Source organism: Candoia aspera, chromosome 3, assembly GCF_035149785.1.
Source record: "Candoia aspera isolate rCanAsp1 chromosome 3, rCanAsp1.hap2, whole genome shotgun sequence".
Lineage (NCBI taxonomy): Eukaryota > Metazoa > Chordata > Lepidosauria > Squamata > Boidae > Candoia > Candoia aspera.
Window position 1 is genome coordinate 177,018,868 of NC_086155.1, and position 19,141 is coordinate 177,038,008.

Genomic DNA, 19,141 nt, shown 5'->3' on the forward strand with positions numbered 1-19,141 from the left:
ATCTCTTTCCTTTCTACTAGATCAGATTTTAGCATATAAGAAATATAAGGAAGATATTTTATTCAATCTTACATGGCTACAGTTATCATCCATGGAAAATTCACAAGTGTTACATTAGCCATAGGAAGACTCAACTAACATTCCCTGTCCCTGATCAAATGAAACATGTGGAGATATACAAGGGAGAATTCACAAAATTATTCAACACAAGGTCTATAAATGCAAAACAAATGTGGTTCTTATTTCACATCAAAAAAAGTTGCAAGTATGCTACATTTCTTAGTATCTGTCTTGGTGTACTTCGTTCATGCAAAAAATGAAGTAAATGACAATTGTTTCTCAACAATGAAGTAAATGACAATGTGTTTCTGAGAGATTTGGTCAACTAGGGGTTAAAAATGTTTTGACATGGTTTCCTACCTGGTGCTGTCCAACACCCAGAAATAACTATATTCATATAAACATGAGTTTGAAAAAAACAACTATGACAAGAATATCTGTTTTCCCCACGCTTTCTCCTCTTTGTTCCTTAGAAGTTCATTAGTTCCTGCTGGTTGTTCACCACCTGAAATCATAATCATCTGTTTGCAACATCACAATTAATTACTGTGAAAATGATTAGTGTGTCACAAACAGATGATTATGATTTCAGATGGTGAACAAACAGCAGGAGCAGATGGACTCCTAAGGAACAAAGTTCCTGGTTTCATGCAAAAGTCCAAAGTAATAAATGAGTTAGGGAAGAAAAACAAGTGTTTTGAAATAAAAGGTTTTCCCTAGTTTTGATTTTCACATGAACATTTTAGATGTGCACAGAATTTATTCCCAATGGATATAGAAAGAAGTTATCTATTTTAAAAGTGTGGTGAATTATGTTCTACCATTATTCTGAAATTCAAAAGCTAATTTACTTGATACACTTGGTTGTCTGACTGAAAACTTCTTAATTGAAACTGGACATATTTTCTCTAACTCTTGGAATTCAGCTATGGCCACATCATTTTTTATTGGACAACCACACAAAGCAATACTAAGTTATTATTTTATCATTTTATTCTGGAATTCTGAGCAACATTATTTCTTTTATTTATAAATGTGTAGCCATTTTTCATTATTAAAAATAATCTCAAAATGTAATAATTTTCAATTACACTAAAATTTGCATGTCTGTGTTATAGCATTTTTCTAATAACTGTGTTAACTGTGTATCATAGAAAATACTATTTGTATTAACTGTTTAAAACATGCTGGGGGAAAAAATCAAAATGGCATTTGTTTGTACTACCAAAGTGGTTTCTCTAATGTAATTCAGAAATTTATCAGGTAAGCTTTGAATAGAACAGAACTGATCTTTATTACAGTCCAAGATCAGCTTTCATACATCTTTATATAAATGAGCCACATTTAAGATGCAATGGAAATATCCCATCTCTGAGCCATCCAGGAAGATGTAGTAATAAAGGTGAAATAAGTTCCCTAAGAAGATCCCTAAAGAACAAGTGAACATGCCCAATGGTTTTGACTGCCCTGATCAGAGACCCAAGCACATTCATTACACTGTAAATTATTGAAATTCCCCTGTTGCAGAATTGATGAAGGACAATAGTACAGGCCTTAAAAATGCTCTTCAGTTTTGGACAGAGCCAAGATCTTAAAAGAACAGGCTGGATGGATGAACAAGGAGGTTTCGCATCCATGTTTGATAGTCGGAAGAAGCATTAGCTTGAATGATTTGCAATTCCATGTCTCTCATATGATACAGATGACAAATATTTAGGTGAGAGATCATATGATTGGAAATCATCCAAATCAGTGGAAATTTAATAGAGGTTTGATCTGATGGATAAAACTTAATTTTACCTAGTATTTGATCATGGAAAGCCACACCCTCAATCTCATTTCCAACCAAAATACTGCATTAGGCACATACCTTGGACCTTATATTGGCTACAAATTACACTGCCATGAAAATTCCATGATTTTTCCCATAAAAAATTTCAGAGTAGCTGTCTCAGCACATTAAACAGCACCTCTTTAAAGCATTTTAAGTACACCTAAGTACTTAAAGCCCTTGAACTGCTGAACAGTATTTCCATCATTTGTTCACTTGTACAGTATGTCCTCGGTCTTTGAGCAAAGACCATAACCTCAGTCTTAGGATAATTAATTACAAGTTGGAGATCAAGGCAATGTTGACTAAGAACTTTTAGGGTTCTTCTGAGACTATGATAGTATTATGGAATGGTATCATTACTATAAAGTAAAACAGCAGTATAAATTATTTTTGTATGCTGATGATATTTTGGTAATTTTGGATCAGAACTCTACATCTTTCCCTAATTTTATAAAAGTTGTACAGCATTTTGGAAAGTATTCACCATATTTGAGGAGATGGGGGAAGAAGAGATCATTTGCTGTATTTTATGAGAAGGTGATAAGTTACTAAAATTATTTATACTCATTCTGATGAAAGGGGAAGTCGTTTCTTTATATATTTCTCTTTTTTACTGTATTATTTTTTCTTTCTTTCTTTTTCTATTTTTTCTTTTATTTTCTAGGATGTATTAGTTTTTATATTTTTAATTGTAATGTTTAATAAAATTATTATTAAAAATGGACTATGACTGCTTATCAGGAACTATGGTTGTATCAAGCAAAAAGAACCATATTGAGAAATTGGAAATGTGATATTATTATGTCAAGGAATGTTGTTGGAAATGTGAGAGCTGTTTTGGAAAAGGCAATATTATCTACTAATCAAGGGATGCAGCAATATGCGCTACCATGGCAGAGATTTTGTGATATTTTACAATAATATTTTGTTCTGATCATATGATAGCGGTGTTTCATTAGGAATCCAGTGACTATTGAAAATATAAGGTAGATTTTTTTTTTCTTAGTTCGTATTTTTAGTTTGCGTGGGGTTGTCTCTTCTTTTTTTTAAAGTTGTTTTAGGTTTAAAACTTGTTTAAAACTTTAAAGAAAAAATGTAAAGTTGGGGAAAAAAAACAGCAGTCACTCTCCAGTTAATTTGAAATAGTTTGAAATCCTTGAGCTGTCTCACCAGCTAATGAACACAAAAATTGAAAAAAGGGTCAGGATACAGCTCTAGCTGATTTTTGGATTAGAACAGAGCTAACAATAACAGAGTTGGTGTTTTAATTAACCCTTAGTGTTGTTTTCACATATCTTTTAAATTAGAAACAACACCTGTCCGTTGCCAATTTCTAGAATAAAACAACAGTGCCACTCTAGAAATAAATACAGACTTGAAATCAATAAAAGCTGCATATAAGGCTGTACTCAGTTTGGTTGGGTATCTTTCAATCAAATGCTGCACTATAAGAGCCCGATTTACAATACAGTCTCCTGTCCAGGTTCAGGATTTTTTTTTCCTACAGTAATAAAAAAGTGGCTCAAGTGTCACCTACTTAATTTTTGCATTCAAGACAAAAGAACAAGGCCCAAAATGTGATATACGTTATTTACTTAGCAAAAAAAGAAATCATACTCATTTCAGTTGGAAATCTCATACAAAGCTTTTGAAATAATGCACTAAAACTGATAAAAAAATAATTGAACAGTTCAAAGCTTCTCTCACTGTGAAAATAATTATACCTGTTCCACATCAGACCGGTTCTACTCTAAACTTTGCTGCTGGCCTAATATCCAAGAAGAGTACCATCCCTTGTTCAGGGCAAAAGTGTTTTATTTTGGACTGATAAGAGTAAATGCTAGAACTAAGTTGTTGCTCATTCTCTAACCACACTTCTATGCAGCAAAGAAACTTTCAAGTGATACAGAATACAGACTTACACCCAGTGATGCAAATATGGGATTCGTAACCTATTAAATGTTTGTCTGTTTAATCTGTATGCTACCAAATCTGGTGGCTTATATAATAACAATTAAAACATCCATAGTATGACATAATCATCCACCTACAACCTAAAATAAAAATGAACATCCATGGCTAAGGGAGGTATAAATTAAACATCCACGTAAGTAATTAAGGTAGCATAAATAAAACACGCATTAAAATACCCAGTGCAACAATTAAAATTACGTTACTGACAATATTAACACACTATAAAGAGTCATTTATTATATTAATAGCAACACTTCAATAGCTACATACAAGATGACATTCCACTCTCAAAGACCTACTTTAGTCTTGACTGCTCAGTTTAACAGCTTTCTGAAAGGTAACCACAGATGGGACTAACCTAATGTCTAAGTGGAGACTGTTCGTAACAGCAAGCTAGAACTGAAAGTCATCACTGCTTGACCTCCCCTCACAGCTTCACAAAAATATGGGATCATTAAGAGCTTACCCCGTGAGAGCCATACCAGATGGGTTAACACTGGTTGATTGATGAAGGCTGTCCTGTGTCAGCTTCACTTGGTAGTCCAAACCAGAAAATCCACCTCCTCCCCTAATTATACACCAGGGAATCAGGGCAGTGTTTGTTTGAGCCACTTCCAAATAGTACCTTGTTTCCCAGGGCTTAAAGAACACTTCAACCTCCTTTGCCCAGGTAACAGTTTTTGTGTATTTCTGTCACAGTCACTTCCTTTACCTTCCATACTTGGAGATATCCTGGTGCCAAGCCATGTAGGGCTTTATAAGTCAAAACCAGCCCTTTGAACTGTACTTGGAAGCCTTCTGGCAACCAATGCAGGGCTTTAAGCCCAGCTGTAATACACTCACAGTGTTTGCTCATTTCTCCCAAGGGAGTGCACAACCCTGCTGATCAATAGCCCCCTGACACAATAATGAAGGAGAAGAGTGTTTTGCCTCCCTTACTGCCACAGTATAGGCCCAAACCTGGGCTTCTAGCTATGTTTGGTCACATCTGCATTTTGTTTTTCTCCACCAATGCTCTAGGCCAGCATTTCTTAAACTTTTTGCTCTCAGGACCCCTTCTCACTTTTAAAAATTATGGAGAACCCCAAAAGAACTTTTGTTTGCATGGGTTATATTTATCAATATTTAATGTATTAAAAATTAAAATTGATGCATTTGTAGAGTATTTATTTACTGAATCATGTAAACATAACAATATTAAACCCATTAGATATTAAGACTCCTTATCTCTCACCCAGAGAGCCATGCATGCTGTGATGCAAACGGAAACCCTGCTTGCACTCCTTCCTTCCTGAAGTTGCAGTACAATTAGTTCAATGGGACATTAGCATCATGATAACCTGTAGGTTGAATCCCTCACATACCAAAACTCAGCCAAGCAGATTTTCCAAGGTGTCTCCTGCCTAACTTCCACCAATTCCATTGATGTCAATGCTCTTAATCTTTCTTTCTAGCTCTAAGAGATTCAATCAATAATAAGCCCAGAAATACCCCAACAGTCCTCTATAAAAACAAACCTCAAGTCCTCCATTCTCAAAGGAAGTGTTCCTCCCCAAAACTCTGTTATTCAACAGAGTAATGTCCCAACCTGTGTTCTTGCATTGGCATCAGTCTTAAGTCTCTCTCTAGCTGCCAGCAGCCACCACCCCATACTGCCACTCTTCATTTAACACTGAGCACTGCTCACTTCTTAGCTGGGGACTGATCTTTTCTGGCTGTTCTCTGCCAGATCAATTCTATTATACAGTCAACTTCCTCCACATTCCACCAGCCCAGTACCTTTTCTGGAAAACAAACTGTTTGATTTTCAGCCACTTCTGACATTCCTTTTTCCTTGTCTTCCCTTCTTTCTATTGCACCCCACTTCTTCTCCTAATCTCCTTTAATTCTAAAGCTAACTCCTTCACATTTCCAACTTTTAAGTTTTCTCTTAAATAGTTCCTTAATATATGCAACTTTCTGTCACAATATCTTTCACACACTATTCTTCATACTCTCCAACCTTCCCCATCAAAAGACAAGGCAGTCTTGTGGGAATCTCAAAATCTGTGTGGATCTTTTCTCCACCCAGTTAATTCTTTTCTCAATCTCTGTCCACAATTCTACAACCATACATAAAGTCAGCTGGGGGGAATCCAAACCAATCACTTACAGAGAATCAGCAGAGGGGAAACAGCTTCCTTACTGCCCACAAATTTCCTACTTAAAATACCAGTTGTGCCAGAATGTTAACTGAGAAATGTGTGCATGGAATACAATTTGTCTTTTTTAATAGGTAAGATGTAGTTCCTCTCTAGACAATCACTTCTTGTATAACTAACCACAAAATGTTTATTCTTGCTGTGTTCCCATGACAGGCTTAATTAGGGTTAATGTGTTGTGGGAATTCCTCAACCCAGTTGGCTGAAGAATGTTTGATTAAAATAGTCCTGGATTTGTTTTTAGTTAAAGTTTTCCTCCACTTGCCCAACTTACTCAGTCCTATAGAAAAACATACTCAGTCCTACAAGAAAAAAGAGTGGCAAGAGTGGCAAGAAAAGCCAGGACATTCATTTTAGAACACACTTGACAGCCACTGAACACGTCTTCCTAACGATTATTAGCTGCCAGGCCAACCAGCCATTGCCACATCATGTGGCTTGCAGATACTCCTTCTGCAAGCATTTACTTACAATCAGTAATGATTCCAAAAAATTCTTGGCAGAGACTCTCACACCTAAGCTCTGAAAATAGTCACAGACTCTACAATATACTCCCAAATGTAAACAAACAGCAAGCTTCAAATAACACAGTTTGGAGGACTGCTTGTGTGCCCAGCATAGACGATGTGGGCATGGCCCTAGTGTATGCCCCTCCTGTTTTAGATGTCCTGGGTGCTAGGGATATACCCTAAGTTACTTGTGTATGTTTCGCTTCCTCCCCTTTCTGCTTCTGTTGGATTGCCTTATTCTTTTTCTGGGGCTTGTAGTACCTTACAGCTGCCACATTTGCAGGTGCTTTGTTTTCCTGGCAAGAAGAATATATCTGGCTTATAGACCATTTTGTGGAGATTAGCCTGAAAGTTGGGTGGTGGGGGAGGAAATGCTCTTCCTCTGGTAGCTTCTTCTGATTTGTGTGACCAAACTTGGGAAGAGACAAGGGGAAAAACTCAACAGCAATTGGAGGAGTCCATGTTGAACAGAAGAAGGGTAGGATGCAAGTGTGGATTACAGTTTGAAACTTTACCAGTTCTTCTATTTGTACTTCCTTCTGAACCCACTGCTGCCTGCCTGGCGAATGGGAAATGGGGTGGTAGTGTAATGAAATGTTGCCAATATTCTTTTAGTGCAAAGACTCATGGGATACTGGGAAATTGCAGGAGAAAGCAAGCAGGGGTCTGTTTTCCCAAACTAGCAACTTCTGATCCATTTGGTATGACCATGTGCTGCCTCAGCCATCAGTAATGAGATGTGACTGGGTCAGTGGTTAACTGGGTCAAGTGTGGTCATGCAAATATTGCCCTATGAGATAGTTATTTCTCTAAAGATAAGGCCAGTTTAATACCAGCTATAGAATATACATAGAATATAATTATCCTCAGTATTTAACTATTTTTGTCCCAATCGGTTTTCCAAGATGGAGAGTGGGAATGCACTTTTCTTCCCCTGCATTCAGATCAGTAAACCGTGATTTTAAAATACTTAAGTTAAATATTGATATGAAGAAGTCTGGATTGTTTCCACTGCATTGCTGAATAAGCTGTCAGACCAAAAGCTACATTTGGGCTTTGAATAAGAATTGGCCAGTCTTCAAAAACTGGAATGAGACAGAACAGAAACTGAACAGTAGGACTCTACAAGGACAGCCTGACCTGCTTCAAAGCAGAACTCTCAGTTGGGAAAGCTGCCTACTTTGCCTTGGTCTTAGGTTAGTTCGTTCCAACCAGTCTGGGTTCTCCGTTAATCTGGAAACCCAAAGTCTACCCTTTCATTATCTAGCATGGGAAAAACATAAATAAATGGTTATAATGCTGCTTCTTATCAGAGTATGATAAAATTTTCAGAGATGTTAGAATATTTTACATAGATAAAATCATGCCCATATGTCACAGACATTGGTGCAGAGCCTTACTGAACCACAGTAAGACTATATGCCTTTAATTTTTTTAAAAGATCACAACTTTATATTGAGAAACAATCTAATGAAATTTGCAGCACAAACAGAAATATCTGTGATAAATTATTGGACAACAGGCTTAGAGGGTTTTGTGTAGATGTAAAGAGTGCTGCTGATTGGTAAGGGTAAAGAACATGAAGAAAGATATAGTCCTTAAATTAGGCAAATAAGACAGTCACAAAACTTATAACTTCTGAGGGGCAACAGTAAGGGAAACACAAGAGTAAACTTTCTAAAGTTCTTTCAATTCTATTTCCCTAGAAACAGTTGTGGCACAAGCAACAGTAGGCTGGTTGCAAGGGTCACTCATATTTTGCAGGCCAACTGGGCAGTCACTGGATCTGATAGTACCCTTCCTCATCAAGGAATACGTGTTTCAAAAGCTAATACAAAGCAAAGCAAAGCAAAAACAAAAAGCAATTTTAGTGTCTTCTTTCCCAGCCAGGAGACTCAGCTCCCAAGGTGGAAGCAAGTGGAACTCTGTATAGGATTTTGAATTGGGACAAGTTGAAACTTCCATCCTGTCTCAAAAGAAATAAAAACCACTTGAAATCGCCTCATTCTGCTCTAAGCTCAGGGTTTATATCAAGCTGATGCAGACAGCTATCAAATACTCCCAACACACGAAACCATTTATTTATTTGTCTGTCTGTCTGTCTGTCTATCTGTTTGAAAGATTTGTATGGCTGCTCATCTTAAAGCACAGCTTGGGGTGGCTCACAGCAACAATAAAACAACAGAACCATAAAACCATTTCTACTTCTGTTGCATTAAAGACTACAATTTCAGTTCAGTTTTGGAGAGCTCACAGGACTTCATTCAAAGCTGGGATACCACATGCATCCTTGGAGTTGCAAGTCATGCACCTGATATTTATTTGTCTCATTAAAATTGTTTCTATATATATGGGCATATATAATATCCTGCCTTTAATCTGGGCAGTGATACACTTATAATGCTCCTAACCTTCATTTTTCACTTTCATTTCCACAGGAGGTGCATACAAACCATTCTTCTATAAAGTTTCAATAGGATTTTAATGTAAGATCCAAGATCAAATTCACATTCATTGATGGAAGTTTACTGTGTTAGTTTGGGCTAATCACTAACTCTCAATCCAGTCCTTCATTGTGGGAGCAACAATTCTAGAGAAGTCCTACTAAATTCTTGTAGAAATGGCATGATATAAACCTAATAAAAAAAATAAAATAAACCACAAATTCTCCTTTTTCTGTAGGACCAATCACTCTGTTCCTCAGTTTCTAAAAAACACAAGATTGGATCCAGACTTAGTTCTAGTCAGTAGACTCAATGAAATAAATTGGACATAACAGTTAGACATTAACTGAAATTTGATTACTTCAGTATATTTAATTTAAGTATTATTCAATATGGATCCAACCCACCATGCCTCAAAATGTATATACAATTTTTTTGTAATATTTTTCAACTTAAGAACCAAAGTTCTTTAATTTATTAAATAGCTGGTCCTGAGAAGGTAAGAGACTTCCATGAATGGCCCACAAATGATCTTACATAAAATCTATAGAAACCATTATTTTATAGGTTGCAACACTATGAACCCCTCATAAGAAGAACCAGGTTGGTTCAGAGCAAAGTCTTACATAACATCAATATTACATAACATCAATATTCTGTTCACACCAAGGCTGATCAGATACCTAAAAGAAGTCCATAAGCAGGAAATAAGCCTACTATCAGAAGCAAAAAGACATTATAAACATAGGAGCCTTGAGCTGCATAATCATCACTGATAACTTTATGTAGGTTGACACTCTCTTCCTGTCTTCAGTTAATCAGACAATATGTTCATGAATCAGATGCAAAATAAATTGGTTGAGATGTAGAGAATTAAGGAAAAATCAGGCTTTTGGTATAAAAATAAATACATTTAGAAACAAAAAGGGAAATATTCTGAGGTACCAGATAAGCAAAGCATAGGCAGTTATCTTTTTCAGAAGACTGCATATATGAAAACATCAGAAAAAAATGTAAATATATTCAATTGATTCTGAACAAATTAACATTATCCAAAATTTTGTTGAAATATTTTTAATTAAAATATTAAAATGATCGCTTATTTTTAAAAGAATATTACATCATTTGCATTACTACATCTTCTTACATCTTCTTACATCTTTTATTTATTTTTTTTACACAGATTATGTAAAAATGGATGAATAGAGATGTTTCACTTACTGTTACTTTTTGGTTCAGGATATCCAACATGTTGACCATTCCACCGCTTGATCTCTCCTAGTTAATAAATATATATAAGAATATAAAACAAACATAAAACACAAGTGATACAGAAGCATACAATCACTATTAAATATTTTTTATGCATACATAGGAGGTGGGATAGTTTGAAAATAAGGACATAAGATTGCTCAATGAGAACAGTTGGATGGTATGTGTTTCTACCATCCCATTTCCCACAGTGGCCAACCAGATGCTTAGGGAAGCCCACTCATGAACAGAAGGCAATAACCATATCATGTTTTTGTCTCTAATTTTATATTGCATTTGTTAATACTGTATATGTGGGGCCCCTTCATATGAGATACTTTATTCTCAACTTCATGGTTATTGATTTAGCAGTCTATTCAGTGCTTTGACAATACATGGATAGTAGAAAATGTCAGGTTACAAGGAAGGCACTATGTCAATATCCTTCTCCCACCCCTTTTATAGCATTTAAAATAAAATAAATTTCTGAGAACAAATGATCACAAAAAATTAAATAGGAACACCTAGCCAGCCTGTACTGATTTGGGAAGCTAAGCAACATCAACCCCAATTAGTACTTGGATGAGTGAATTCCAGGGATGTTGGCTAAATGGAGAGGTAAAAATCCCAGAAGAACACTGCCAAGAAAATTGCATGAATGCAGTTATTAGGGGTAACGCTAGCTACTATTGCCAAACTCTTTGGGTCACTATAACCCAACTAATTATAGCCCAACAAATAACTGTACCATGATCTGACAGCAATTAGACTGAGTATATTTAGAAAACAAATACTGAAGGAGCATGAGGCATTTCTCTTCCTGTAGCTGAACAAGCCCTTACCATTTCTGGCTGTTCTTGAAGTGGAGAAGAAGCTTTATAGCCAGGCTGTAACAACATAGCTTCAGCTGCATTCCATTTTGCTATCTTCTTGTTGGGTCTTCTTCCAGTTGTAAGTTCATGTCCCACTTTAACCTAGTAAAATGAATAAAAAATAACATTGTATCACTGGTCTTTAAGATAATAATATTAATAATACTGTTAGCCATTCAACTTTTTGTTGCTGAACCACAAGGCAATTATACCAGAGATTTAGGGCTTGTTTTTCACATTATATATTAGGGATCTATTATTCATTAAGGTGTCAGACTGAGGCCGCAAAGACCCAAGTTCTCATTAAGTTATAGAACTCCATAGTGACCTTAAGCAAGTCACTTTGTCTTAGCCTAATTTATTTCCTTACAGATTTATGGTTGCAGGGATAAATATAAGGAACATCTTCCATATATGACATCCATATATGACACCTTCATTTTTATTTTTTATTTTTATTATTCAAATTTTGCTAACGCCCATCTCCCCCAAAAGAGGGACTCATTCTTAGAGTAAAGACAGAATGTAACAATAACAATGATAATAGTATAGTTTTTAATCCTGGCTCACATAATAAATTATAATCTGTCTCAAACCAGAAGGAAGGTAGGGAACTGATAGGAGTGGACAAGGGAGAGACAGAAGAGGTGACAGCATATTATAGCTAGGTATGAAAGCAACCCTCAATATTTGTACACGTAGTCCTCGAGTTACAACTGCAGTTGGGACCTGGATTGTCGTCGCTAAGCAATGTGGTCATAATGCACAACATCACATGACCTCATTGCTTAGCAATGGCAATCCCAGCAGTCCTGGTTGCCATCGTAACCCCAGGACCACGCAGGTCAATAAACAGGAAGAGGCGGGAGTCCCTCTTGCATGGTGGCAAGGAGCATGGGGTATGTGTGCAGGTGCCAGGGGGGTGGGAAGTGCTGGTGGAGGTGCTATGGAGCAGGGGGGTGCATGGGTGCCATGGGTTCCACAGGCAGTTGCTAGGGAGTGCAAGCAGGCTGGCTGGGGCTGTGGGTGGGCCAGTGGGGGCCACGGGCAGGCACTAGGGAGTGCAGGCAGGTGGGGGGTGATGCGGGTAGGTGCACACTACAGAATGCAGGTGGGCAGGGGGTGCTACTAAGTGTTGGCAGGTGGGGTGATGCTATACAGTACGAGATCCTTAGGATCTCATACTCTGTAGTGGGGCTCCTCAGGAGAAAAAGTAGCAGAAGTGACTTATAGGAGTGACTTGCAACCTTCCTTGCCTTTGAATTTGCTTGTGGGAAGCCAGCAGGAAAGGTTGCAAATGATGATCACATGCCCGTGATTCACTGTGATATCATAATCGTGAGCCCGGGACCTGAGGGATGACGTTACTGTGGGGACGCTGTGATGGCCACAACTTCATGGACTGGTCATAAGTCCCCCTCATTCAGCACTGTCACAATTTTGAATGGTCGCCAAATGAGTGGTCATAAGTCAAGGACTATCTGCAAGTACCCAGAAGCCAAATATGTCTCTGAAGGTGGGTTTCTTATTTTCTGTTGTGCCTATGTGGTACATGAATCAAATATTAGAGTTGGAAAGTAAAAAAACTGTGTTTAAATTCTTGTATTTAACCTCTTAATCTGTGTTTAAACTCTTTCGACCTAATATATCTTACAGATTTATTATGAGGATTAAATTAAGGTAAACACATAAAGGCAACATAATATAATCATTGTGATTTTGAATTAATTTCAGTTATATATCTATTCTCAAAAGTATATAATTCGTGACAAAATGAAGTCTTTTCATGTGACTAACACAGATTTTAAAAAATGAAATACAATTACTTTTCTGTTTATTGATTATGTAATATCCAAATTCAGTCATGCTTAGAGTAGATATACTAAAAAAATGTAAATCCTTCTGAATTACTCATTACTGACAGTTCCAACAGGTTTAGTGTAGATATTGACAGTCTTTCTGTTTTCTTGAAAATACAGTATTTTCTTGCAATACATGAAATACTGTAACAAAAAAGTAAAACATAACAAAAAGGTTAAATTGAATCATTAAAAAAAATTAAATGTCTTAAATTATGAGTGTAATCAAATAAACCAAATTATGAGCTGCCAGAGAATAATCCCCACTGAATTCAGTATAGCATACTTGCTACCAGACGTGTTTATGATTGCACTGTAAATAAAATAACATTTAAAACAAATAATGAAGTGAAAATTCATTGCTTGATGCATGGACTGCTATTTCTCAAACCCACAGAACTGATTTAGGTATTATTATAACCTTTATCAAGGATTAAAGGTCTGACTACAAAGAAAGAGTTTTCTGAAATTAACTTTGGGAACAAAACTTCAACTAATGTCATCAGAGGTTTTCTTCTGTTTATCTAACAGTCAGCATAAGTAATTGGATCCATTTCATCACATCTAAGCTTGTTCTTTGTGTGACAGATAAAAATGGACATATTATCTCCAGATATTTTACTTCCACATTCAATTAAAACAAATGAAAGCAAGCTTTAAGTACTTTATACAAAAGACATTTTACTTTGGTAAGTTTCTGAAGGTAATAATAAATCTACCAGGACTTTGTTTCTGTCGGACATCACATGATTTTAGTGTGAATATTTTGAAAACAGTTTTATATGTCTCAAGCCATAAAGTTTATTTATAACTAGTAAAAACAATCAAACTAAAAACAATAGTGTCCAACAACATTAAATCATGTTAATTCTTATTCACTTTCATGGGAGTAATTAAAACACATGATTAATTTTCTGACTGAAATCAGCAGGACATGAAAGTATTAAACAATGATTGGATTATATCCTTAGGCCAAACGAGAGATTTGTTTAATGCCTGTAACAGCTAGCTATGTTAACTTGTTTTTCCTTAAGTAATTAAAGGGCCAGGACCTCTTACTGGGAAATGTAGTCTCTCTCTTCAGCCCGCTTACTGTGATCAAAATGGAAAACCTTCTCTTCACCCAGAAGGCTTTAGAGTCCCTTCTGTAGAAGAACGCAGAGTATGATTCATGTTAGATAAATCAGATAAAATCACTCAAGCTGTATAACAAGTTTATATGTTACTAAGTACTGCCTGATAGTAAAACTTCAATGCAAATAAAATCTGCGAATCTCACTTCTAAGTAAATGCATTTCAAAGTTGGTTTTCTCTAGAAAATAATTATATTTCTGGCTATTTATACTGATGTACATTTTTAACTACCTTTGAGGTTTGTCTGAAAAAAAATCTAAGCACAGTAAAGTTGAACAAAGAAATAAATGAAACCCATGTAGGAGATGGTAAAAATAACAAAACAAGTCAAATACAACTAAAGAAAAACCCTAAATGTTTTGGAACATGAATACAAACACACAGATATGTTCAAAGTTCATTAATTATATGTGTCTCAGAAGGAACTGTTGACTTATGGGCCTTCTGCAGCTTTTGAAGCTTTCTCTGTGAATCCCCAGAGCTAGCTTCAAAATCCATACCGATGGGGCTTCCTTTTCCCATTAGAGAAATGCACTGATAAAAATATACAGATTTAACATTACAGCAGTTACATTATTAACAGAAAGAAGGCAAACAAGGGAAAAGAATGTGCTATTAAATCCCAACCAGCAGGGTATTTGCAATGGAGGAAATTAAGATCTTCCTGTTATTTCAAATGAAAAACAAATCATATGCCTATTACCTTGTTCATTTCATGAAACTGCATGGATAACAGCAAAAGGCCGTATGTGTGATTACTGTGAAAGAACATTATTTTATTTAGAGGAGAACAAATATCTAAACAGAATGGCAGGTACCTGCATAACAAACTCTTGGTGATGAGGCATCCCTCTTTCTGAAAGAAGAAGATACCTGGTTCTTTTTCTCTTTTAGCTTGTTGAATCTGAGCCAGTCGGCTTATAGGATTCATTCCCTGACCATATTCTGGTCCAATCTAAAAGACATTAGAACTAAAATTTATATTAGGAAGAAACTACATCTCATTACCATTCTCATTATTCCTACCTGTAACATCAAAAGTTTGTGTCCATAAAATAATCCCTGAAGAATTTTCTATAAAATTGCATGACAACAGGGAAATGAAAGGGACATTTATTACACATTTTATTTACACACTATCCACCCTTTGAATGATACCAGTAAAACAATTACCTTGCTGACAAAAATTAATCCACATGCACAGAAAATATCAAGGATATCTTGCTGGTAAAAGATATGCTAAACTAGTTAATTTATATAAAATATTAAAATAAGATAAATAGTACTTTCCATCTCAAACTGAAATTGTAGATCATAATTTATCACACACAAATAATTGATTATGTGCCATCACTTCATCTTAGCCAAAAGGCTGAGAAGTTATTAAGTGCCATCAAGTCGCTGTCAACTCTTAGTGACCACACAGGTTTTCTGCGTCCCTAACTCGGTCTTTCCGGTCTTTCAACAGTGTACTCATCACCACTGTAACTGAGTCTATCCACCTTGCTGATGGTTATCCTCTTAATTCTCTTTCCTTCCACCTTTCCCAGCATTAGAGCCTTTTCCAGAGAGCTAGGTCTTCACATAATGTGTCCAAAGTAGGATAATTTGAGCCTAGACATTTGTGCTTGAGTGAGAATTCTGGGTTGATTTGTTGGATGATCTGTTTATTTCTTTCTTGGCTCTCTGTTCAATACTAGTATTTTATACCCATACACACACACAGGCACACATACATACTATACACACATACACACACACATATTTATTTGAAAAAAAGCAAGCAGGGCAAGTTTTAGTTACCTATATACATATTTCTCAGTGAGCCACTGTGCTATGCTACCTTAGAAATTCTTCTAAAACATGATATATTGATGAATGCATTCAGCTAGACAGTAAGCTAAGAATCTTTTTAAAAAGGACTACAGGAAAAGATAATAAAGAGATCAAAAATTTAACAGCATCTAAATGAGATGTTAGCTAAAATGTTAGAGATGAAGTGATTAAATTGAAGTGAAAGAGAAGCATCCACGACCACAGTTTGGCAGTAACCATGACTGACTTAGCTGTATCAGAACATCACATACTCTTAGGACTGCAAACCCCTAGAGTCATTCAGTTCATACCATGATAAGTCAAGGAGAAATCTGAATGGCTTGACTCCACAATCCTCTCTCTTTTTAACTCTGGGGGGAAAAAACCCTGCAATATGCAGTACATATCAAACTAAAGATTAATGTTTCAAAGTAATTTCTTATGTCAGCTTTCTTAATTCACAGGAACTTTTCCGCTTCACATCTAGATAAGTAAGTTTCTTGATTCTAGATTATCCTCCATGATTTATACACAGTATGCTGTAAATGATACAAACAACTTTGAAAAGCAAATCCTCCTGATTTGTTTTGTCTGGCCATTTCAGACCTTGCAACAATACTGTGAGATAGGCAAATTTTACTGGATCATTTTTGTAGGCACAAAGGAGAAAGGTCAGAGAGATTAGCTTTCCTAATATTACACAACTAGATAGGATCAAAAGACAGGGCTGTCACATCATTCCTCCTCTAGACTATATAAAGCATCCTTCATGATAAATTAAAAGTAAGAAAAATGTTTAGTTCACACAGCTAGTTATCAACACTGATAATACAGAACTGTATGCCAGGTGTAATATGAACAGATAAAGTAAAACACTTATTTGATGTTACTTATGTTTGAGTAATGTGCCAAAATAGTAGGGAAGAATCTACAGATGACACAAAAAGTAAGACTGCAGCACTAATACAGAAGTCAGGTTTCAGTAGTGATTTGTATACCAGTATAAGATAAAGTTGTTGGATTTAAGCAACTCAGTTATCCAAAATGTCCACTCGGGTATATGTTATATTATTAAATACTGAACCACCATAGATTAAAAACTGCATTGAAACATACAAATACACACAGACACACACACACATGCCCCAACAACAACAGCAACAAATAGGAAACAAGGAATTTAGGTAAAATGGATTACCTTAGCAGAGTATAATAATTAGAAAGTGATTCTTTAAACTATGAATATAAATTATATTCACATCAAATTTATGGACAATCTATCCATTAATTCCAGTGAAAGTAAATAAGCTTTCATTCAAGTCCTCTAGATTGACTGTTTCTTGCTGTTTAGGGTATTAATTATAGCTTGTAAAATAGGCAACTCTAATGAAAGAAATTGAATTCTGAAAGAACTTGCTTAGTGCTGTGTTGCTGTATATGACTTAACAACATATAAGGAAACATCACTTATGGTTAAATAGTTTTAACTGCTCCACTTCACTATTATTTTCTTCCTGACTCCTAACAAACTTCAATAAAATCACATGGGAGGGGGATTTTTACAAAACCTATTTCTTAGATGAGAGGCTGAGAGATGCTTTTATGATGAAGGCCTAGGTGGTAATGTTTCACAAATTATACAGAGAATGGCATATGGCTGACTTATATAACACCTGAGTTTGATCAGATTTAATGCAGATAAAACTAAGTCTAGCCCTTTCCCCCACTTTCAAAAGGAATTTCAGATGAATACACAAATCAGGGCCAGCCCCTCAAAACTGAAGGTCATGAATTACAGAAGTGGCAATAAATCTACTGCCACCAGAAATAAACACTCCATTTAGGAAACTTGAGCTCACAGGAATTTAGGAGGTTTAGAAAGAAGCTTCATTAAAGCACAGGAAAGCACACTAATATTCAGTAAAAGAGAAAACAATTTTGATAGATGAGTAGGTTACAGTTCAATGTGTAGTTACAGACACAATAATGATAAGGCAACTATGATCTGAAACTCCAACTGAGTTCTTCAGAATTAAAGAGTTATAACAAACAGCTTATTGTAATATTCTTTTAAAGGATGAGAAAAAGTAAGTTTGTTTTTCATAGCTATTTGAATAAATAATTTGATTAATTTGATTAATATAAAACTATTAATTAAAAGTTTTCACTTTCTCTAATGTTATTTCTATCACCATGTACATGAACCATGTAAAGTCTAGAATCTCAGGCCCAATAAATACACATTCTGAAATATGTGTCTTTGATTCCAGTAGTAAAAGGACAGGTGCTGTTCTTCCTTCAGTTCTCTGAGTAATAATACTGAAGAGGCAAGTCAACTTTTGCATGAAAATAATAGCATTTACAAATGTTGGCATCCCCAATTTTAAAAAAATGCCAAAAGTAAAAGATCTCTGCCTAATCTCATATAAGGCAGTTACCTATGTATCTGTATATGAGGGACTGGGAACACAAACACGTAACAAGCTAGAATTGCTACATGTTCAGTAAGAGCAGAGAACTGCTCAAAGTTACAAATATGAACATGTAACAGCAATATATACATTCACCACTCTTTCCCCCAATTTTCTATGGCAGCCTGACAACATAGTAAACACTAGATGCATTTTCAAAGCAAAATATAGACCTATTTAAGTGCAAATACACTACCAATCTGAAATATTTTTGGCAAGCAATACAAAAATAATTGTATTAAAACAATGGTTTTTATCCACTGAAATATAATCATGTTTTTGGCAAAGGCAGCAAACCCTTTCCAGCTTGCAGGACTACCTGGTAGGTTAGAAAATGTTAGAAAGCACTGTCTATATAAGACAGTACAACAAAGGTAAGGAGTGCCTCAGGAGCTTATGACTATTGGATTTATAGATCCCATGCTTCCACTAGGTAATAGCTTTTCCATCATGGATCAATCCAGATGTTCTAGCACAGAAAACTATGATTATTGGATCAATAATAGCTACAGGTTTAAATCTCCCTTTTCTCATATGCCCTGGTGCAAAAGAGTATTTCTGATTTACTGATTTAGTTTTTTTATGGTGTTTAAAACAGGAATATGCTCCCTACAAATACAATGTCCAAACATGGAACAAATGAACTGCTGACCCATTTCATTCTGTTCTTCATTTCCTTGCTTCTCTTACACGTTTATCTACAGAGGAATCTGTCTT

The 19,141-nt window shown here is 35.7% G+C and overlaps 1 protein-coding gene across 1 annotated transcript in view; it reads right to left on the bottom strand.

Annotated features, from left to right (window-relative positions):
- STAU2 (staufen double-stranded RNA binding protein 2) overlaps positions 1–19,141 on the bottom strand; it is a 157,163-nt gene that overhangs the window by 104,912 nt on the left and 33,110 nt on the right. Inside the window, 3 exon segments of the mRNA XM_063299392.1 lie at positions 11,116–11,247; positions 14,957–15,012; positions 15,015–15,093. Of these exon segments, the coding sequence (XP_063155462.1) occupies positions 11,116–11,247; positions 14,957–15,012; positions 15,015–15,093 (267 nt within the window).